Source organism: Pundamilia nyererei, unplaced genomic scaffold (assembly GCF_000239375.1).
Source record: "Pundamilia nyererei isolate P.nyererei 1_Seehausen unplaced genomic scaffold, PunNye1.0 scaffold00127, whole genome shotgun sequence".
NCBI classification, from domain to species: Eukaryota; Metazoa; Chordata; class Actinopteri; order Cichliformes; family Cichlidae; genus Pundamilia; species Pundamilia nyererei.
Window position 1 is genome coordinate 1,768,088 of NW_005187528.1, and position 23,164 is coordinate 1,791,251.

At 39.2% G+C, this 23,164-nt stretch overlaps 1 protein-coding gene across 1 annotated transcript; it reads left to right on the forward strand.

Moving 5' to 3' along the window:
* Positions 1-5,587: 5,587 nt before the first annotated feature.
* Positions 5,588-21,374, forward strand: LOC102199295 (hemicentin-2). Its single transcript, XM_005743125.1, has 18 exons — positions 5,588-5,655; positions 9,403-9,559; positions 10,362-10,513; positions 11,236-11,389; positions 11,590-11,782; positions 12,230-12,324; positions 12,482-12,668; positions 12,912-13,009; positions 13,123-13,276; positions 13,360-13,478; positions 14,678-14,845; positions 15,254-15,367; positions 15,807-15,853; positions 16,107-16,221; positions 18,892-18,945; positions 19,084-19,153; positions 19,243-19,444; positions 20,708-21,374. The coding sequence occupies exons 2-18, from the start codon at positions 9,415-9,417 to the stop codon at positions 21,197-21,199; spliced, it is 2,559 nt and encodes an 852-aa protein (XP_005743182.1). The 5' UTR covers positions 5,588-5,655; positions 9,403-9,414; the 3' UTR covers positions 21,200-21,374.
* Positions 21,375-23,164: the final 1,790 nt, after the last annotated feature.

The window sequence follows — 23,164 nt, forward strand, 5'->3', positions numbered from 1 at the left end:
TTTTCTCTATGTACATTTTATAGATGTTCTGTAAATGCATCACACACAGGCAGTCATAAAGCAGAGTTTTGAAAACAGAACAGCTCCAAGTGTCGGCCGCCTCACAGGGCAGTCACAGCTGGCAGATCTGGGGTTGCAGCTTTCTCAAGAATTATCCATCCATCCATCCATCTATCCATTTTATGACAGCCTATCCATTGTCTTCCACTGGGTAGCAGCCAGAGGATGCACCACCCACCTCCTCCAGCTTGTCCAGGGGAACACCATGGTGTTCCCAGGCCAGCCAGGAGATATAGTCTGTGTGCCCTGGGCCTATCCCAATGGGACATGCTAAGAACACCTCAACTAGAGGTGTCCAAGAGGCATCCTAGTCAGAAGCCTGAAACACCTCAACTGGCTCCTATCGATGTGGAGGAATAGTGGCTCTACTCTGAGCCCCGTCTGGCTGGCCGAACTCACCTTATCTCTAAAGGAGAGAGTCCAGCTACACATCAGTGGCACGAGAAAGCTCATTTTGCTGCTCGTATCTGCGATCTCGTTCTTTCAATCACTACACAAAGCTTGATTGACCATTTGATTTACCATCAAATGGTAAATCGAGAGCTTCACTTTTACGCTCAGCCCTCTCTTTTCCATGATGGGCTGGTACAGCGTCCGCATCATTGCAGCTGCAGCACAAGCCGTCAGTTAATTTCACACTCCACTCTCCCCTCACTTGTGAACAAAACCCCGAGATACTTAAACTCCTCCATTTGGGGCAATAACTCAAACCTTTTCCAGTTGAGGACCATGGCATCAGACTCAAAGGTTCTGATTCTCATTCCCGCAGCTTCACGCTCAGCTGTGAACCACTCCAGTGCAAGCTGGAGGCCACAACCTGATGAAGCCAACAGAACCACATCAGGTGAGAAAAGCAGAGACGAGATTCGGAGACCACCCAAGTGGAAGCCTTCCGCCACTTGGTTACGTCTAAAAATTCTGCCCATAAAAATTAGAAACACAATTGGTGACAAAGGGCAGCCCTGGCAGAGTCCAACACCCACCAGGAACACGTCCAACTTATTGCCACTGCCTGGGCAGTGTTCCGCTTGGCCTGTTGGTATATATCAGCTGCCTGCGAAGTTCTGCAGGCTAACCAAGCCCAATAGGACTCATTCTTCAGCCTGATGGTTCCCTTTACCTCTGGTGTCCACCATCTGGTTTGGGGGTTACCCCCAGGACAGGCATCAACCACCTTGTGGCCACAGCTCAGTGCAGCGTACCTAAATAGCATAAGTAAATAAAAAGTATTTTATTTATTTACAGGAAACCAAAAGCAACAAATACATAAATAAATAATCATTTGAGAACCAGTTTAGTTTTAGGCAAGCAAAGTAATGAAGAATTGTGAAAGAATTGTCTTTTTGGGGTGAAGGGACAAGTTAAAATTAAATTTATGTTAGGGTAAGATAAAGGGTTGGGCACTTAGCTGTAAAAGTTACAAATATAGCTAATGAGAATCCACAAATCTCACAAAGATAGCCAAATAAAGGAAGACACATTTAAAAGACCCCAAGAATACACTTGCCAAGTTTAAAGTGGATGGGACGAACTGTCATATAGACACAGAGATTTGTCTGACTATTAGTAGGTTTAAGGAGATAACTACTTACTGACTTAATTTCTTCAGTGCACTGCTCAAATTCACAGGTACTTTTTGTTTTTGTTTTTTTTGTTTGTTTGTTTGTTTTTGTTTTAGGATGAAGGTTTATTAACTCCAAACCAGCTCTATCCGTGTCTGTAATTTGGGCTCTAAGATCCAAAACAGAACAATTGATCCATTTGAGTGGGTAAGCGGGCTAAGAGCATTTAACTACCCATCAGTGAATCAATTCTGACACAGAAACAAGTCAGCTCCTCAATAACATTAACACTTCCACCTGACTTTAAAGCACTCTGCAGCTGAAGAGAGATTCAGCAGGACTGTGACCAGCAACAGCACATTTATTATTTGCCACAATGTTCTCCATTATGCATGTCACCGCAGTGCTTTGGATAATTTCTCTGTTTTCACACTCCGGCTCAGCTTACGAGCTCCAGGATACCATCCACACTCTGAAAGAAGAAAACCTCCACCTGCAGCACCAACTGGAGAACCTCACCAGGGCTCTCAGGGATTTGAAACATCTTCTGATTGAGCACTCCAAAGGTAAAAACAGAGCTTTCTTGTTACAAGTGGATAGAGTTTCAAAAATACAAAGTCTTAATAGATACTTTTATCAAATTTGAATATAGCTACTGGTGGGGAGCATGACCCTGAATATCTGCACGCCTGGAAGGAGTGGTCCCAACATGGTGAGCTCTCCAATTCTGGTTTTCAGAGCAGACTTTGTTGTAGCACTTAGTTGTCTCTATCCTAACAAAAAAACTCTGTACTGTGTCCTTTAGGGATAAGTGCTGAGACCCACCAAATGCTGGAGCAGGCCCTGTGTTTAAACGAGCTCCACGATGCAGCGGATCACATCTTCATCACTCCGGTTTTCCTCCTCCTCTCACCTGTTATGTTTCTGGCACTGCTGTCATGACTTTGACCAACAACCCAACAAACATATTAAACTTTCACACAGATATGACACCTTATAATAAGAAAATTGTCCTACATTAAAGTTCAGGATCAAAAATCAGATTGACTTTTACCTCTTCAGTAAATGTTTTTCCCTTCATGTTATCTGATTAATTCTGATGTAAAATCATCAGTTAAAAATAAACATGGAATTCATCTTGTAGCTCTGTGCGATTTAATTTCCTCTGTTTCTCACTCTAATGAAACTCTGGATCACAGTCAAGATGTTTGATAATAAAAGACATCATCTTCTGTGAGATAATGTTGCATCAAATATTCTTTAAGAACTTGGCTTTCAGATCTAAAATTGGACATAAATGAAATAAAGGTAGCCCTTGAGGATATATATGAATGCCTTGTACTAAGATGAATGGACAAATAACCATCTTATTCAACAACCTACACACATCTGCAGATTTACTCAGCTCAGGCTTTAACGACCAAAACAAAAGTCAAATGACGAAAAAAGGGATACCATGGTAACACAGTTAAAGCAGCATAAAAATGATAAGATAAATTTTGATAGATCTAATTTTAGATCTATCTACTGGGTCACACCCCTTTTGGCTTTAGATAAATCTAAAGATTTTAGTTTTAAGGTCATATTTCATCCACCTGTATTTTTATATAGAAGCAGAGGGTACTGCACAGGTTATATTTATTTATTGGTATATTTATTGTGCTTACAATCAGAAAATTACTTAAGAATGATGTGGAAATTTGTTTGGATAACATTTTAGACTAGATACAATCCCCTGCAATGAGCGGTATATATTTTCTTTGTGCTATTGTTCCCTTTTGTGTTATGCAAAACAGTAACTTATGCACTGAAACAATATGGTTTATTATGCAGGTAATATGTGTTGTGAAATGTAATGTGATGTTCTATAGTTGTACTAAATGTAAAAAATATATTAATAAAATATTAGAATTAATATGTATACAATACAAATTCTATATCTTGTTTGTGCAGACATGCAGTTTGGAAAGAAGAAATCCATCATCCTTCAGTCCTAAGGAAATACAATATATACAATACTTAAGTCAATAGCTCATGTATCAATATGTCATCACTTCAACTGTTATCAACATTTTTGCTCAGTGTTGAGCAAAGTCAGAGTGTCTTTTAGAATCTACATTAAACACAGTTCTGCCACAGTGGGAAAACTGGGACTATGAGAGTCTTTGGTGGATTTATGTGTTTGATGTTGTCCTGAATCCAACAGTGTTACATTTCACCCGCTACGTCTGCTTTGTCTGCTTAATTAAAATGACCCCTCCTGCATAGATTATAAATCGGTGCATTTGTACTTTCATTTCCATTTGATTATGCTGAATGGATTGCCAATTTACATTTGCAAGGACTTCATCTGGACCCAGGATTTGGCTGTAGACATGTCCTTGTGAATAAATGAGACAGAAGCCACCATATGGACAGTTTCTGTGTTGTTCCCCTTTTTTAATATAAAATATTGGTCACTTTGTGGATTAGGCAACATTAATAGTCTAAAGCTATGTTAGCAACTCTTAAGACATAAGTATCCTTTCACGCTACTTATTCTTTTAAGTTTGAGGTTTAGCTGTTCACCACCCTAGTTTGCCCTGTTAGCATGCTAATTAGCACCAAATTTAAAGCTAAGGGTGATGAAAATGCATCTCCTGACATATACCACTAAAAACATCAGGCAAATTCAAGGGATTACACACATAGTTAGGACTCAATTCCTTCCAGCTCCAAAATTTGTCTTTAAATCTTGAGTCCATCAAACAATCTGAGCATGTCTCACCAAATGGCAGAACTAATCATTTTAAAGCCATTTTTGCATATAATATATGGTTGACTAAAATCAAAGGGAATTCTTTCCTAAGTACTCAGATCCTCTACATAGGTTGATTGCATTCTGCTGCAACAGTCATTATCATTCCCATTAACCTACATTTAAGAGGGAGCAGTTCAACCACCTCTTGCATGTTAAACGAGCTAAATAGTGCTCTTTATTAAGTGTTGCTGTGACGTCAGCTTAGACAACATTGTGCCAGCAATGCTCAAAACTCAGACAGCAGCAAGCTGATTTCAGCAGGTATCTGAGAAGTGATTTACACATTTACAAAACAAGTGAAAGGCCCCTAGTTAATCTAAGGAGGAGATTAGCTACTGCGGAGTCCCGCTGAAGTAGCTTTAGTGAATCATTGACCTCTTTCTGCATCCCTCCTGGTATTTGGTGTGGATGGTAGCCACATGTGAAGCAAGGTGTTCATTCATTAGAATCAGTCGCTGTATTATACAGACACTGGTATAAGAAGTCAAACCTTTATAGTTGCAACTGATGTTTTATCACTTCAATTCTCTTTGAAGTGTTTTGAAGACAAAGTTGGAGAAGTGAGGTTGAAATGGTTTAGAGGAGGAGGAATAGTAGATATATTGGACAAATGATGTGAATTATGGAGCTACCAGGCAGGAAGAAAATTTAATGGATGGAGAGAAGGAGAACATGCAGAGGGTTGGTGTGAGCAAAGACGATGCAAGTGACAGGGTGAGATGGAGGCAGATAATCCAATGTAGTGACTCTTAAAGAGAGCAGCTGAAAGAAGAAATGGAAGAACAGAGATATAGAATATTTAAGCTTATTTGGGAATCGACAGCATATTATAGTGGAAAAACTTTTACTTGTGCTCTACTCATACAAAGTCTTTAAATCTATCCATCTGTTTTAATACCATAGCTACTATTTGTTATAATGTGTGGATATTTTTGCTTGACATTGTTCCTTGCACTAGTATCATTTTATGATCATACTAATAATTTAAATAACTGGGGTTTTTGTCTCATTATAGCTGATGGCGTTGAATTAGAACACAGAGTATGTGTGTGTGTGTGCCAGATTGTGTGTGTTAAGTGGGTGTGGAGGGTGTCCAGAATATGTGAGCTGTTGCTTGCTGTTCACTCCCAGCTTGAAGCTCAGCAAATGCATCAGGAGAGAAAAGAGCAGAGGCACACAGAAACCAACTGAGAGCAAATTAATGGGCACCAGCGCAGAGAAAATTGTTCTAGAGTAAGTATCAGTTCTCTATATGAGCTTTCATTAACCCTGTGGTGGATACATTTTAATGGAAATCTTGTGAAAACAGCATGTGTGGGTATCTGAGGTTTATTTTTTACAACATGTACCTTTAAACTATCAAACTAGCTTTTAATATCAAAGCACATTAAAAGCTGCAATTTTGTAGTTTCTGAAAGTGCTTGTGCTGCACAACAGGTCCTATATTTGTATGTCTATTGTATATCTACTGAAGGCATGGTCTTAAGTGTCAATAAGCAAAGAAAAAGATGAGATGTAGGAAGCAGGTAATAAAATAAATTGAATCATAACAATAAAAAAAAGTAGGAATAGTGAATTAACTCATGGTATCATATTAAATCTACTGTATTTATTACATGTAATATGTAATTGTTGCTTTTCATAAACAATGCAAAGCTGTTTGTGTATTGCTTGTATGTCTCAGAACATGTGAATTACTGTTAAAAGATGAGCAAAAGTTATCATCTTGGAAGCTGATCGTGTGATTTAACTTATGTCCATTTAAAACCATACTACAGTCACAGCTCCTCATACAAACCTGAGCTATAACATCTTATTTTACCAACCGTGAACTGACTGCTACATCATCACCTGGATCATTAATGTTTCTATGTAGTGCCACACAATGCGGGGCCAAAAATCTCACTCTGGTGTCACTCAGTGGTGGTGACAGAAATTCAGTGTTTGTGCCAAATGTTGTCTGTAGAAAGGAAGCTTACAAGTGAGTGTGTGGGCTAGAAACATCTTAATGACATGCTAAACAGTGTAAATGATCTATTGTGAGCCTTGTGAGTCAAACAAATACACACCCCCGGGCTCTTAGCATTATGTGAGTATAAGCAGCCCGTAGCCCTGCTGAACTCACCAGCAGTGATGGCTAATGTACTAATGTCTGTTTTGTCATTGCTTTAAGCACATCATCACTGGTGATTTCTTTTGTTCTTCAGAAGCAATTGAGGTGATAATTATAAAACTAAATTTACTGATAGTTTTTTTTTCTTCTTTTTTTTGGCATGTAGTTCTGTTTGTCCATTCACACCGCTTTTGGTTTAAATTGTCCAGTATGGAGATATCAACTGTAGAGTGTAATGGAACCAGACAGCACTCGCCTGGTTACTTACTGCTGAGCAGTTTCACTTAGTTTCAGTTTTCTTTCTAAGAAACGGGAAAGTAAGTCTGTGGCACAAAGCTGAACTGCAATTGCTCGCTTCCCGTTTTTTTCCCCCCTCTTTTTTGCGGTTGGTGGATCAGTTCGTAAAAATAAGATCACTGACCACTTTATTAGGTACATTTTGCTTATACAGGGTCACATCCCTTTTGGCTTTAGAGCAGCCTTAACTCTTTGTTGCACAGATTCAATGAGGGGTTTGGAAACATTCCTTAAACATGCTGATGTAGATTGATTCATTCATTGATTCACCCTTGATTCATTCCAAGGGTGCTCTGTAGGTTCCAGATACAATTACTTCTTGAATCTTGAATCTACTGTGCAGGCCATTTGAGTACAGTGAGTCAATGTCATGTTCAAAGCAGTTTTTAAATGATTCGAGTTTTGTGACATGGTGTGTTAAACATGGCTGCTTTCAGACATGGTCAGTAACAATTCTCAGACAGGCTGTGGTGTTTGAATGATGCTCAGTTTGTGCGCCAGGAAATCTCCCCCACGCCATTACACCACCAGCCTGAACTGTTGATACAAGGCTTTCATATTTCTTATTCCAAATTCTGTCCCAAATGTCACAGAAGAAAATGAGATTCATCAGGTCAGGATAATCTTCTATTGTCCAAATTTGGATAGCTCGAATGAAATTGTACCGTCATTTTCCTGTTGTGCGTTTTCCTGTGTTGTGCGTTCAGAGATGCTCTTCTGCATCCTGTCATTTTACAGTAAGTGGTTATTTGAGTCACTATTGTCTTACTATCAGCGTCAAGCAGTCTGGCCATTCTGCTCTGACTTCTGGCATCAAAAAGGCATTTTTACCCAAGCAACTGCTGCTCATTGGATATTTTCTCTTTTTTCTCTGCAAACCCTAGAGATGGTTGTGTGGGAGTTTCACAGTTTCTGAAATACGTAGACCAATCCATCTGCTTAGAACTATTATTTTGTGCAGCTAGATCAGGAATTGTGGAAAGAAACACTGTTGCTGAGTCTTCTTTTTTGGTGATTCTAGGAAAAATCCTAGAATACGATTTTCTGTGAACTCTCTCCAATGTCTCATCTGCTACTTTTTCATTGCGTTGTGTTCTTGACAAATTTGCAAAATCGGGCACTGTCAATATTATCATAGAACTGTTTTGATTTTTATTTCAAGTTAGTTGCTTCCTGATGCTTGTTTGCCGTTTGGTTTTCTTATGGCTCACTCTTCGGCAATAATTTAATGGCAGTAGACCAGACATCAAGCTCCGCTTAATCATTTGTATTTTTTAAAATGTATTTTCTGATTTTTTTTAATATATTCATGAGCAGTCTGCTTTTTATATACAGAGGTTGTCTTAAAAAATCATCCCCAAAATACTAATAAATGTATCCATTATTAGCTTTTTGACTTTGTCACTGTCTGGCTTTAACTATATACTATAATTGTTCACTCGTGGAACTTCATCATCACATTCAAATAATAAAGGGTGAGCCCTTACATGGCCATACTGAGGATCATGAAAGCCTATACGATCAGACGGGTAGCTGTCCTCGCAGGGACCAATAACTGATCTTTACAGTACAAAGCTCCGCAGCCTCTTTTCATGTCACTTTCATTGAGTGGAGGGCCACAGTGCGAGCTCTATAAAGTGGCTGGGCCCATTCAAGGGACTAAAGAGGACAAAGCTGAGCTCACTGCGGCACCACAGACTCACAACCAAAATAGGAATGAAGCAGAGGGGGGAAGGGAGGGGAGGCTGTTAACAGAAAGAGAGGGAGAGAGGGAAGGATTTTAAATTAATCTGCTGAATATATTTACTGGAAACTGATGAGAAATGGTTCTATGCAACACCAGGTTCAGTCTCTGTGGTGTGTAGTGTATGAAAATAAAAGTCATATCACTGTGGAGAATCTCTGGAACACTATCATATATTTTTACATCAGATTGAACACTTAAAATCTGAGAATTACTGCCTTAAAATATGAATAAATATTCTGGTTATTTAAAAGTTGGAAGTATATGATGCTATGTACTACTGCCTGTTAATGGTAAGTGATGTCTTGGGTATGAGCTAACCCACGGTGTCTACCAATGGGTCATTATTTTAATACTAAATCAAAAGGACAACATTAATATAAAAGTTACACCATGTTAATATAACTGAGTAGGTTTACTCAGTTTTGTGTCAGTATATTTATCCAAACTGAACCTCATCCCTCATCCCCCCAAATTTTTTTACTGGTTGATAACTTTGTGTTATAAAAACCTATTTGATTGTTTTCTTGTGTGTCTGCATGTAGCTTAACAACAGCACTACAGAGCTGATAAAAACCCCTTCAGAACAACATAACCGTTTATAGTCACGTTTTGCTTCTGTCTCCTCCTTAAACTTAACCCTTTGCAGTTCGCGATACACAGCATGCATCGCCTCTGCTGCAGAGATGCTTTGAAGATCCTTTTTAGCGTGTCCGTTGCCAAATGAAGATCACACACCTCAGTGCTGCCAGTAAATGTGCAGTCTCCATCAGTGATAGTAAGTAAAGAGAAATAAGAGATCCTTTATGTGTGCACACTCTTCCAGCTGACACCATGGATGAAGCTGCAGGATGGTCTCCGAGTGGCTCCCATGGAGCTCGGCAGTAGGATGCAAGTGTGTGTCTCCATCTGTTTGCTCCCACAGATGACTTCCCATCTTTGCTTACTCATCCTGTCTGGCTTGGCAGTCTCATCCCAGTTTGGTGAGTCCATCTACTCTTTTGTTTTTATTGAGTTTGGCCACGAGATAAAGTCAAAAGAAGGGTTGTTGGTCAATAAAAATGCCACTAAATTAAAAAAAATATATATATTTTTTTTTTATTAAAATGTTGAAATGTGGTAGCACTGTGCTTAAGTAAAGCTTAGATGTACTTGTGCTGTAGCCTGTTATGGCACTTTACACTTATTCTTCTTCCAGAGGATTATTTGTATGTTTTATTACACTACATTTATAATGACTTTTAAACTTTTAAACAAAAAAGGAAACAATCATGCAACTGACATATTCTCTCATGAGAATATACTCTTAAATGTATATACTAATAATAAAACTACTACTACTAGTACTAATAGTTCCGGTTTTTTAAAGAAGATGCCTTTACCATCCTGTTCAAATATTGAAATTACTAATAAACTAAAGCTTTAACTTCTGGTTCAGCAACAGTGATACTATCAGCTGTGGGTAAAATTGATAAGTTGCTCACATTTTATCATCTGTATTTGCTGATTGAAGAAATATATCAGCAAATTAGCAATTTATTACTATTCAAGTAAGAAAATAACCATTAGTTGGTGTCCCCTGCAAAACAACATGGACACATCATTTATATCAAACTGTTGATGCAGTGTAAGGCTTAACAGTTTTAGTTTAACATTCACCTGACCATATCTGTGATATCAATACTTTTACTTAAGTAAATATTTTGAATACTTCCACTAGTGCTGGATAAAATATTGAGTAACATATTCAAAGCACACTGAATGGATACACTGTGTGTGTTCCAGGTTTGGAGGATGTTTTCTTCAGTCCGCAGGACCAGACAGTCAGAGAAGGAGAGGGAGTTTTCCTCCGGTGTGTATCAGGGGAGAGTTCACCTCCTGCAAGCATCACATGGCTCAAAGATGGAAAGGTGGTCACAAGAGGTAGACAGATTCAGGTAAAAAACAACTTCAGATTTTAGAAGGGCATCAAAGACTACTTTCTTGCAGAGTAGGACAAAAAGCAGTAAATATATCTGGTAGATATTAATGTAGTAACAGTCTCCATAAGACTCAAAGACAATAATCAGGCATAGAGTGGAGAACAGTTTTTACACTTTGCATTTCTTCTGCAGTTTAGAGAAATCCAGGCTAAAGAAAGGCCAATTTCATTCTCAAATTCATGTTTTTAACAGTTTTCTTGTGAATTTTAAAGCCATGGTTTGAGCCTCAACTTGATGGTTGGACATAAATTTCATGTGTAAGGCATCCACCTGCACTGCTGGAAACTACTATAATCAGATCAGGCTGTAGTTTCTCTCTTGGGCGTCTTCATTATATAAAAAAACTAATTGATTAGGAGTTTGATTACCCTGATTTTTCTTTTTCTTTTTTTTAAAACAGCATTTACTGAAACTGCTATAGCAATTTTTTTGTAGGTGCAAAATTTTCTGTCTGCAGAGCTTGTACACAGAACACAGTGCTGACTTAAATGCTGGGCAACCTTACAAATAGAAATTGATTTGAAGAACTCACAAACCTCAAGGAGACTCTTAAAGCCTCATGAGAAAAAACACTTTTTATTTCACTCAGGGCAAAAATAAAACAGAAAAATACACGTTGTTTCTTTTAACTTTGATATTGGACATATTTTCCATACTGTATGTGTCATCCTGCTCAGGGTGAATATGGAGGTGGGCACCAGAAGAAAACGTCAGGCACTCTTCATCTTTTCAACGTAACATTAGAAGATGAAGGGGTTTACGTTTGTGTCACACACAATCCTTCACTGAACATCAGCAAGAAGAGCAGACAAGCCAGACTTACTGTGCAGGGTGAGGCTTTTTCTTTAATTCACACTGACAAATTTTCAAATTGCAGCTGATCCAGGAGAGTTTATTAAATATAAATCCTGAGCTCTCTGGTTTTAACAAAAATACTGCTTTAATTAAAAAAAAAAAAAAACTAAACTAATTTATCATACTTGTGTGTGTTTGCAGAGGGTTAGTATCTTATGTGACTGTCTGCCTTGCAGGGGTCCCTCGGAGGCTGCAGTTCATCCAGGGCCCTGACAACATCACTGTTGCTATAGGAACTGAAGTCTCCATGCACTGCAGTGTTCTCGGCTTCCCTGTTCCCATGGTGCACTGGTTCAAAGACGGGTGCCTCCTGATGAACTGCTCCGGCTCGTTCAGCCTCCAAAACAATGGACAGCTGCTCACATTCAGGTCCAACATTGCATGGCAGAACAGGAATATTAATTCTTTATTGTTTAACTCCAACTGTGGTTGACAGTTGATGATACAGTCAAAGATTTTGTCTTTTTTCTTCTGGTACAAATATAATAGTTTCTGGTTCTTACTGGTGCATAAAAGAAGGAAGGCTAAAGAGGAAGGATAAAGATTGGGTGTTTTAGAGACAGAAGACATTTCTGTAAATATTCTGTATTCCCTGCAGGGTTGCCTCACAACAAGACTGTTGTGTTTGAATCTGCCACTGGGGGATTCCCTCCAGGAACTCTGGCTTCCTCCCACAGTTCAAATATTAATTAGTGTTTCTAAACTGGCTGCACATGAGTCTAAGAAGAAAAAAAAAAGAAAAAGCAAACAAAATCAAAAAGAATCCCTAAATGTTAAAATTACATTTAAAATATTTTTTGTGTTTGTCTTCTCCAGAAATGTGAGCAAGGAGCATGAGGGCTCATATCACTGTGAAGCATCAAACCAGAAAGAGACAATCAGGTCGCAGCCAGCCTTCCTACTTCCAGCTGGTATTGTAAACTCTGAACTGTTTAACTCAAGCAAGTGAATTGCCTTGTTAAAACCGTTTAGGTTTCTGCTTCAGCAGATTCCATGCTGTAAAAATCAGCAAAATCCAATAAGAGCAGATGTCCAAACTTATTAGTGATTTACATTTTGTGTTTACAGAAATGGACTGGAGTTTTGTGCAGCAGCCCACAAATCTAACGGTGAAGAGCAGCAAAAATGTTACGGTAACCTGTAGGCCTCCGTACAGCAGACCAGCAGCGCAGGTGTCCTGGTTTAAAAACAACCGGCTTCTCACTCCCACTGAAAATGTAACAATGCTGCCCAGTGGAGACCTCTTCATCCACAGGTCTTTATTGTTCATGCCTCATTATATGACTAGATAAATTAAATATAACACAAAAATTGTGTATAAATTAACTGGTTGGGCCAAAACTTTTAAAAAAGTTTAGTTAATTTGCATTGTTTACGGTATGTTTAGCGCTTAACATGAAGTCATAGAGTTATAAAATTGTGCCTGTAAATACAGCTCCAGGCAGCTGATTTTTGTTTTTAAAAGCTCTGCTGACCCTTTCCATAATTTTCTCTGTAGTGTGCAGGAGCACGATAGTGGCAGCTACTTCTGCAGGGCCTCAAACACCCATCTTCAAAGATTTCTTACCTCGAGACGAGCAACACTCACTGTTTTGGGTATGACATCTGGCAGCCCTCCCTACTATCTCACTGGAAATGTATATATACATATATATATATATGTATAGGTGCATAATAATATTCCAGACAGTGCTTTCCCTTCCTGGCAGCCCCTCCATCCGTCAAGCTATGGCCCCAGGTATTGACGGTGCCTTTGGGTGCTCAGGTGGTGCTGGAATGTCAGGTGTCTGGCCACCCTTTACCGTCCATCAGCTGGATGAAAAGAGGCCACACCAAGCAGACAGGAGGCAAAATTGCATTGGCGTAAGTTACAGTGTTCTGACTTTTTGAAAATTTTGTACACAAGCAGTTCATAATATATGGCAGCTTTCATGTTTCCTATTCAGACAGAGAAATGCCACTCTCTACATCCAGTCAGTCCGGAGCTACGATGAGGGGGTGTATGTGTGCGAGGCATCCAACACACTGGGACAAAGCCATGGCACAGCACTCCTAAGAGTTGCTGGTAAATTTTAAACCTTGCTGTTTTGCAATGTATTTACTCCTCAGATCAATAGACGAGACAAAGTCAAGTCAGGAGCATGTGTCTGATACTTACTAAGCATTTATACACTTTAGATCAGGGGTAGGCAACTCCAGGCCTCGAGTGCCGGTGTCCTGCAGGTTTTAGATCCCACCCTGGGTCAACACACATGAATCAAATGATTAGTTCATTACCAGACCTCTGGAGAACTTCAAGAAATGCTGAGGAGTCATTTAGCCCTTTAAATCAGCTGTGATGGATCATGGACACATCTAAAACCTCGAGGCCTGGAGTTGCCTACCCCTGCTTTAGATGTTGTGGTTGGTTCAATACTAGGTATGACGACAGATATGTTCTTGTTAATGCAAACCTTTTAGATCATAATGAAGGTGAGGATTTAGATATGAGTTTGGTCTGACCCACTGATAAGTGTACTAAATAAAGCAAACCCTAGCCTGGAAGACAAAGGGATTGTTGTCCCTCTGCTTTATGCCCCTATTTAATATTGCTTTTAAGTTGCAGTGAATTTGTAATTCCCTATAAGGTATCTTCATAGTGTACATAATATTATCAAAGCATGGGCGTGGTCCTCATTGGCAGATCAACAAGTGTGTGTGATCATTCATTTTAACATGTCAGCTGTACTGTGTTGTTTTGAGAGTGCAGGAACACTAGGCTGCAAAAATGAAAAATCATGAATAATTATCTAATAGGTATTAAGCTGAAATGCATTAAAGAAAAGAAAAGAAAAAACCTGTTGCTATTATAGAAAAGTACATGCTTGCAACCAAGGTCCTTCTAAAAGAACTGAATTATACACAGGAAAGAAACTGAGAAATTCTTCTTGTGTAGTACAAACGTCTTACATATTTGAAATTAAAGGACATGGAGATCACCTTGAAATCCAGTCTTGCAAATGTGATCAAAGTAACAGACCATTTGAATGAAATTGTCATTTTATTTGCCATCTGCACACATTGCTAGTTTCATAAACTAATTCTAAAGAGTCATAGTCCAGGTAGCAGAACATACCGTGTCCTCAAAATTTTACATAGTTACTAAAATCTTTATAGGGGAACAGTTCTTGTATGTGTTATTTCTTTAAGGCACTTCTATGATCTATGAGCTTTATGTGACTTTTTTGATATTGTCTTTTCAATTTTCCCCTCTGCTTGGGCCAGTGAGCCCTTTAATAGTGGTCTTTAAAGATCAGGTGACCTACACGATTGGGACTTTAGTGGTCCTGCCCTGCAGAGCAATGGGGATTCTCCCTATCACATACACCTGGATGAGGGGCAGAACAGAGCCACAGTCCCCTATCAGTACCACCGAAGGCAGACACATAGATGGTGAGTCTAGTTTGTCTGGAGTCATTCTGCATTACTTTTCATCATGAAAACAGAGTAACCGTTTCAGGCACAACGTCCCCTACTTCATAGGTATGTAGAAGAGAATAAAATCCGAATAAGTTAATGTAACACATAGAACAACTTTATTGTTTGATGACCCTGATTAAGGCCACAGATCCAGTCAAGCAGTAGAGTTGTTCTATATACCACAAGTGTTGCTGCAGCTTGAACTTTCTCAGCATTTATTTTAATCACCAGCTCCATCATTTGGAGTTGTTTTCAGCATATAAAATAAGTAGCATTCTCGGCAGAGATGGAAGTATACAGGAATTTTTTTTTCTAATTTCTAAACGGTATGTGAGATCTCAGCTCTTTGTGTTTTATAATGTTTTGTCTTCTGGCCTGCAGAAGATGGGTCCCTGCATATTTCCAGTGTGCAGTACTCTGATGCAGGAGAGTATTACTGCACTGCTGAGAACCGAGCAGGACGACATCAGAAACGGATGATCCTCATCATCACAGGTGTGTTGATTTACCACCTCGTGTTATTTCTTCTCAGTGGCAATATTACTAAAATCATAGCAGCATTTGGTATGCAATGGTAAAGCTCTATGAACAAAACTGAAGATGTGAAATGTATGAACAATTTGGCAATTTAATTGAAGTGACAGACTCCAATGTGTTGAGATCAAGGCTTAGTCTGACCCCTGTGAGGGGTCAGACTAGTTTTTTCAGGACATTGAGATGTTTTTCATGACTATCAGTGTATGTTTGGATCAGTATAATAAATGTGGGTCACTCAGATACTTCTCTCAGGGGAATTCGCAACTGTCTTCTGGTCATTTAGAGTGGGTGAAGTTCAGTGCATACTTAAACAACAAAATACTTCTTTGACCCCATATACCCAAGTTTCTTTTGCTTGTTGATTCTCTTTCATGTCATCCTTTGTCTTATGCTGAAGATCGACCTTCTGATAGAGGGAGACGGACAAGACTGGTTTTGTCTGCTGTGAGTATTGAGGATGTGGAAGTCTTTGCTTATGTATTTTGTTCTCAAATCATTTTGCTAGACCTTGGTTTTATTTTCATAAGCAGTTCCAGTGTAGAAGCTGCAAATTTTCTAAGTGCATTTTTTCGCACAGATCATGTGATGGTCATGCATTGTTTACCCCTGTTTATTATTTGGTGTATGGACTTATTCGTTTTTGACTGTGTCAAATGTGTCTCCTCTGAAAATAATCAGTGTTTTGAATATTTTTTAGAGCACCAGCGATAATGAACAACGTCCAGCTTCCAAGTGGAGCGACTCAGTAGCCGAGCAGCGCTTTAAAACAACACGTTATCCACATGTACAGGAAAAGCATAATGAGACAACATGTATGTATTTAAAAAAAAATACTTAGCTCCAGTCATGTGTTGTGTAGGTCATTCAACATAACAAATATATAGTTACAAGTTAACAGGCTAAAACACGGTGCTATGAGGTTATAAGGTAAAATGAATATGGCTGAAAGCAGTGGTAAGGTCTCAGTCATACAGGCCTAGAGACCAGTCAGTGACTACCCCTGGCAACCACAGGTCACTAAGGAAAAATGTGTATTCCCAGATCAGCTGGTGAGTGGTTTTTGGAAGTTTTTAGTGGTTGCTGGCAGTTGCTAGGTAAAATTGGTCACAAAGAGGGATTCAGATCAGGCGATGGTAGAGTTAGAAGTTGGGTAACCAGAAGTTCTCACAAACTTTCCAGGATAAAGGTATCATTTCAATTTTGTGTCTGTTACCATTGCCACAAGACAAAAAAGATGTGTCAGGACATCCAAAAGCTAAAAAAAAATGCTAAATGCCAAATAATCCTGCTATAAGAGCTGCAGGAGTTTTTTCTGCTCAGATTTCAAAATTGACATGGAAATATTTTGTTTAAAAAAGTAATAAATCATATTTTTGTGTCTGTGTTATGTTAATGCTACTTTATGATTCAGTTACAAGAAATATTAGTAAATATAAATGTAAAGCAACAATTATGAGAGGCATTATTCTGGTGCGCACGTTACTAATCGAACTGCTTACATTTTGTATGGCTGGATCCCTTCAGATGAAATCAGATTTTTTTTTCCTCTGAATGACACATAATAATAACACACAACATAAAATTGTTTAGGATATATTAAAGAAAATAAAGCATAAACTCTTTTTTTAATATTTACAGGTACCAACCCAGTCAGTGCAACTACACTTCCAACATTTTTAAGAAAAGCCGGGGCTGAGCTAGATATGCCATTGAGGACGCTTGCCCATGTTTTACATCACCATTTGAAACAGCCAACAACCAATTCTACCCAGTCGTTACTCAGTCAGATCAAGCCTCCTCTTCACCTGAACCTCCAATCAGAAGCTCTACACACCCAAGTACCAATGACCATTAAACCACATTTTATTTCACACAGTGAACCAGCTGCAACACAGAGCCTGGCACCTGAAGTAACCAGTGGAGTGTTGGTCGAAACCCTTCAGCATCTATTCAGTGAAAGTCGATCCCATTTGAGACAAATGCCATCAAAATTTCAGCATTCAGCCAGTAACAAGTTGTTTATAGTGCCCAGTTCTCAGGACCATTCTGTGCCTCAAGTTAATCAAATTGCAGAGACATCAGTAACTCAGCAACCATCTCAGCTACGTGCTACTGGACCTTTTGGCTTTCTAAAATCGGACCCCTTCATGGCAACTCCAACACCAAATCCTATTACCCACGCTAAGATGAGACACTCCGATTCAGTCACCCTGACAGTTGCCTACAAAACATCATCATTTCAGCCTTTGCAACCTTCACCAACCCTCTCACAAACAACTCAAACTGATCCTCAACACTCCTCTACCTTAAGTTTTTTACCAAAGTTTCATCTTGAGCTTTCTACAATTCAGTATAATCTGCCTTCAACAGAACTTCCATCTTCTTTAATCCCCACGCCTCCAATATCCAAAATTCATCTTTCAACAACAACACCTTCAGCCAGTTCCAAACTTTCTCAAACCCAACCTGAATCATCTCCAACACAAAATTCACAGCTTCCATTCTCCACCATCCGCCCTTCAGATCAGTCACTCCATCCTTCATTGTTAGACGCTGAGGTAGTCCAACAGGTCAACAGGTCACATTGGCTGAATACTACTCATGAAAGTCACCCAGTTCAGCCAGAGCTCACAGACTGGTTGAAAAGGAACACTTCCCAATCACCCATGACTAGCAATGATCCCAGGTAGGCAAAATAAAAAGATGATAGATTGATAAATATTTCACCTGAGGGAACAAAAGTAATAAAACATCAATAAGTCACTATCTTCTCCATTTCAGAGTGAAGCAGCAATCACCATCATGGCTGCCTGTGCTGGAAAAACATGACATCCCCATTGTGGTGGGAGTGGGTGTATCTTTGGCTTTCATCTTTATCACTGTTACCTTCTATTCTGTGGTACAAAAGAATGAACCCGCACCAACAAGCCGAGCAGGTCAGCAATCCGCCCTGCATGAAATGCTAGTGTCTTGGTTTTCCTAAAATCATGACCGTATTTTGGCAAAATCGAAATGATTGGGGTGGTGAGGCTGTGACAGTCTGGTGATCTGTCCAGGGAGTACCCCACCTCTCACCCTATGGTAGCTGGGATAGACTCCAGCCCACCCTCGACCCTGAATTGGATAAGTGAAAGAGGATGGATCTTGATGGAATTGATAGAAAGTTATTAACCAACACTGCACTGGCTAGCAAGTGAGGTGCTAGTGTAACAAGTTGTAATTAACTGTGTATTAGAGTGCTAGGGTTGGCTAGTAAAATTAAACTATAATTTAGTTTATAGTTTAAATTTACTTAGGAAGTGAACATTTGTATTTTGACTTTCAATACATTGGGCATTTTAACATTGACTTGTTTATGAATTAACTCGCTTAAAGAGCCACCCTCAAGTGGCCATTTAAAGAACTGCAGGTTTTCCATATATACTTGGCTCAAACAAAAATGATATAACATAATAATAACTGAGCTCTACATGTGCTTTCAGATGAATTTTTAACACTGAACACAGTCTGGTTACCTCTTATATCTTTTTGCCAAGGTAAGCTAAATTAGCTTTATTTTAAACAGGTAATTGATCCACTTGTGTCACTCTACCAGAAAGCACATATGTAGAGCATTTTAACCCAAATGTTACTTTTTATTATTACGTCAAAACCACTTTACATGTCTTTGACAGCTCAGAGGAATTTAGGTGTTCCCATACGACATGCTGAACGTCGAGCAGCAGGACGTACGTATGAAAACAGGTACTCTACTTCTCAGAATAGAAAAATAAATTAGCCTTCACAACCCATCTTTCTGCATTCTAATACCAAGTGTTGTATGTCTTATGCAGAGCGTTTGAAGATGATGACTGTGTTGCAGTGATTGAACAGAGCCCCAACACATCAGAAACCAGAGCCAGACCCCCAGGGCCCAGCCTGGTTACGGTGCAGATGGAGCGCACGTTTGATGAAGTACAAGAGGATACCCAGCGCTCTCTGGACAACCACTCAGTCACTGTAGAGACGTACCCTGAGCCTATTCTTGACACCAAGGTCTGGTAACACAGAAACACTTTACCATAAAAAAATGTATCGAGACATTTTTATCCGTGTTTAAGGGGAAGTTAAGAAAGTTACAAATTTATTGAGGCAACCCAATAGTATGGTGGTCAGCACCATTGTCCCACAGCAAGAAGGTCCTGGGATTGAATCCACCGAGCCACAGCAACAGCCTTTCTGTGTGGATCTTGGAGTGTGCATGTTCTCCGGCCTTCTGATAGACTAGATAGACTAGTGACCTATCTAAGGTGTGCCCCACCTCTCACCCTGTGACAGCTGGGATAGGGTCCAGAACAACCACTGATGATTCTTCTTCTTCTTTGGACTTCTTAGGCGGTCAACACAGCAGATCATCTGCCTCTATCTCAGCCCATCCCTTACATCCTCCAACCTTCTTTATGTCCTCTTTCACTACCTCCATGAATTTTCTCTAGGGTCTTCCCCTTTTCTTCCTGCCTGGCAGCTCCATATTAACATAAAATACTAACATATTTTGCTTACTATATTGACTATCCCTCATATCCAAACTATCTCACCCTACCCTCTCTAACTTTGTCTCCAAACTGGTCAACCTGAGCTGTCCCTCCAATATACTCATTTCAAATTTTGTCCTGGTAACTCTCAGTCAAAATTCGAGCATCTTCATGTCTACCACCTCTCGCTCTGCCTCTTGTCTTTTTGTCAGTGCTTTCTCTCTTGGCAATGATAATTTTATTTAAATGGCACATATGCTTTACATAGAAGATAAAAACCTGATTGCTGCCTCTTGCTGCGATCCTTCTGTCACAAATCACCCCTGAAACTCATCTCAACCCACTCCATCCAGCCTGGATAACTGGAAGAGGATGGTTGGATGGGTCACACTGTTAATGATAAATATTAGAAATTATTATATTTAGTTATGAAAACAGCATATCCAGCTTCGTTTATTTAACTAACAACTGTGGCATACTATATAACCTATAGGGGGAGCTAAAACCCTATATAAGTGTACAAACGGTCACAGTTTGCACAGTTTAATAAAAAGAACAAACCATTAAGATAATAAAAAGAAGTACTGCACTGAAAACAGTGCTGATGTCTCCATTTAATTTAAACTGGCACATGCAAGGACTAAACCAACAGCCTTATAGTAATAAAATGCTCAATCATCAGAGTTGTCTTTAAAGATAACAATGTGGCAACAGTGTAATGATTTCACTGCATTTTAAACATTTTTCTCTTATGTTATTATTAACAAATCCTCTCTACTTTCAGATTGATCCTTCTCTGGAGGAGGAGAAAGGGTGCAGTTTGTCCCAGCCCAGCATTCAGGTGCACTGTACTGAGGATTGGACCAGTAACAGAGGAGACAACCAAAGCCCATGCCAGGACACGTTGCCTCCTCCCTCACCCTTAATCTCCCGTTCTCCTTCCCCATCACCACCATCCAGGCGGGAAGAAAGCGTGCACTCTTCTTTAACACTGCAGAGTGCTGAGCCATGCGTTGCACCTATCCACCACAGTCTCAGCATTTCACATGGCAACCCTCCACTGTTGCTGTCTCACAACGTCTCTGTGGGCCTCACCACAGTAGCTGTTGATGTCCATTTTTACCCTGCAGCTACTGCTCCAATGGCAGTAGGGACTAGTACTCACATTAATTCAGTTTCAAACTCCTCAGCAGTGACTGCACCTCTTTTTAGCCCCACGTTAGCTAACAGCCAGGAGAATGATCAGTCAGCTTCCAGGCTGCATCAGTGTAAATAGCTACATTATAGGACAAATCATCTTCAGTGCTGGCACACATTAAGTGAAATGGGAACAAAGTTTTGGCTAGCTTGATGGTGTGGAGATAGGAATGCATAGATTACTAACGGGCTGGCTAGCTGATCCAAATCACATTTAAGAGTGTTTTACACCAGTGGTGATAAGCAGAATATTATATTTCTCTTGGAGTTCATTTAGAGATTTTTTCTGTGTGGAAAAAAAAAACAAATGTGAAAAAAAAGTGATGCAGACCAGAGTCAAACACCTATAGGTGTGAAAATGCCGCAAGTGACAAAGTGAGGAAAGTTGCAGCAAAAGACAAAGTAATATGACACCTGAGTAATTTGCAAAAGAACACATTATAATAACTCAGTTCTCTTTGCCATTAAGTATGAAACTAGAACCAGCAGAAAGGCCAGCTAAACTTGCTATAGATAATGATGTGCCATCATCAGTAGTTGCTGATGAAACCCCAGTTTATCAGTTCACCTTACACATCTGTGCAGTGTCACAGGTGCTATTCATAGCAATTGTGCAAAACAGTTTTTTATGTTTGTGCAAGGATTTAACACACCTAGATTAAATCTGTTAAATATTGACGAGTAGAGGTAAGTGTTAGCAGATTTCCCAGTTTCTAGTTGTCATAACCAAACAGTGCTAACGTTTTCTTGGCTTTAGCTGCATACTTGATGCATGAGTGGAATCCTCATGCACACTTTTTGCCAAGGAATACAAATACATTTCCCAAAATGAATGTAAAACAGCTGACTAAGGAAGCAAATATTCAGTATTAGCATTCACATTGTTTTTCTTAATATATGTATTTATTAGCTTTAGGGCACAATTTATGTGTTATACTTAATTGGCTACGTTTACTGTCAGATTGTTTTGTTTTGTTTTGTTCTTTAACCGTGAAAGAGAAAATGTATATGTAGTATGAATTTATCTGTTTTACAGGCCTAAATGGATGTAGGGTAGCTTGAGTAAAAATACTGTAATTTGTGTCTTTTTCTGTTAAACAGCCAAGGATACATGCTTTGCAATTTTTTTGTGATCCAGTCCTGGTTCATGACTCATCATTATGTTGAGGTTGACTGTTACACCTTTTTGAAACCAAAGGATGGTAACTGGTATGTCAGTGAACATGTAGGCAGTACACCAAAAATAGTTACACTGGAGGAGCACCTTCATGCTGTTAAAATGTTAGTTGCATTACTTTATTAAAATGCTGTAACTGTCACCATGTGCTTCATGAGTCCATATCTTGTATCCACTGTGTGTCCACTCTGACAAGATGCTAGCAAGAAGCTTTCTGCACACCATGATATTGTTTTCATATCTTTCGGCAAGGAGACAGTAGTCATTCAAAGTTTATCTGGAACTGTTTAGGTCAAAAATTATGCTTAAAGGGCAACAGAAAAAGAAAAACATGCAAATACATTGTTAAAAAAAATATGAAAAGACACATTATAAAGAGCATGAGGGAGAAGACGAAAAATTATTTTTAAAAAAAAAGGAAAAGGGAAGATCCACAAAGTCAACAGATTCAACACAGTTAAGAAACTTCTTGAGACAGACTGTGTGGTGCAATTTTCTGGTCTTGCTCTGCAACAATGGCCACTGAGGATCTCTGCCACCTTGTAGCAGCAACACAGTGCTAATCAAGCCTCAATTCTTCCCTCTTCGTAGTGAACAATGATTTTATATGAAAAACCATACAAAAAAGTGACTTTAGATATATGCTGCAATTTTTATAGAATCAATAACTTTCAACAGTGATCAAAGGAGCTGCCAAACCAAGATGATTAAAAACAAGCCTCGATCCTTATAGCTTAACCTGTAAAATATTCATGATTTTTATATGTGATATGTGCCCTCCATAGATCAGCTTTTAACCTTTAATCAACTTGAGCACAACTCTAGAATAAGCAACAAACTGCAATGTGTATAGAATGATCATGGTTA

Excerpts from the sequence above, each read along its gene's own strand:
- LOC102199295 (XM_005743125.1), top strand. The coding sequence starts at position 9,415 with ATGAAGCTGCAGGATGGTCTCCGAGTGGCTCCCATGGAGCTCGGCAGT. Across the intron at positions 11,390-11,589 it reads AGCCAGACTTACTGTGCAGG|GGGTCCCTCGGAGGCTGCAG; the intron begins GTGAGGCTTTTT and ends TCTGCCTTGCAG. Across the intron at positions 15,854-16,106 it reads CAAGACTGGTTTTGTCTGCT|AGCACCAGCGATAATGAACA; the intron begins GTGAGTATTGAG and ends AATATTTTTTAG.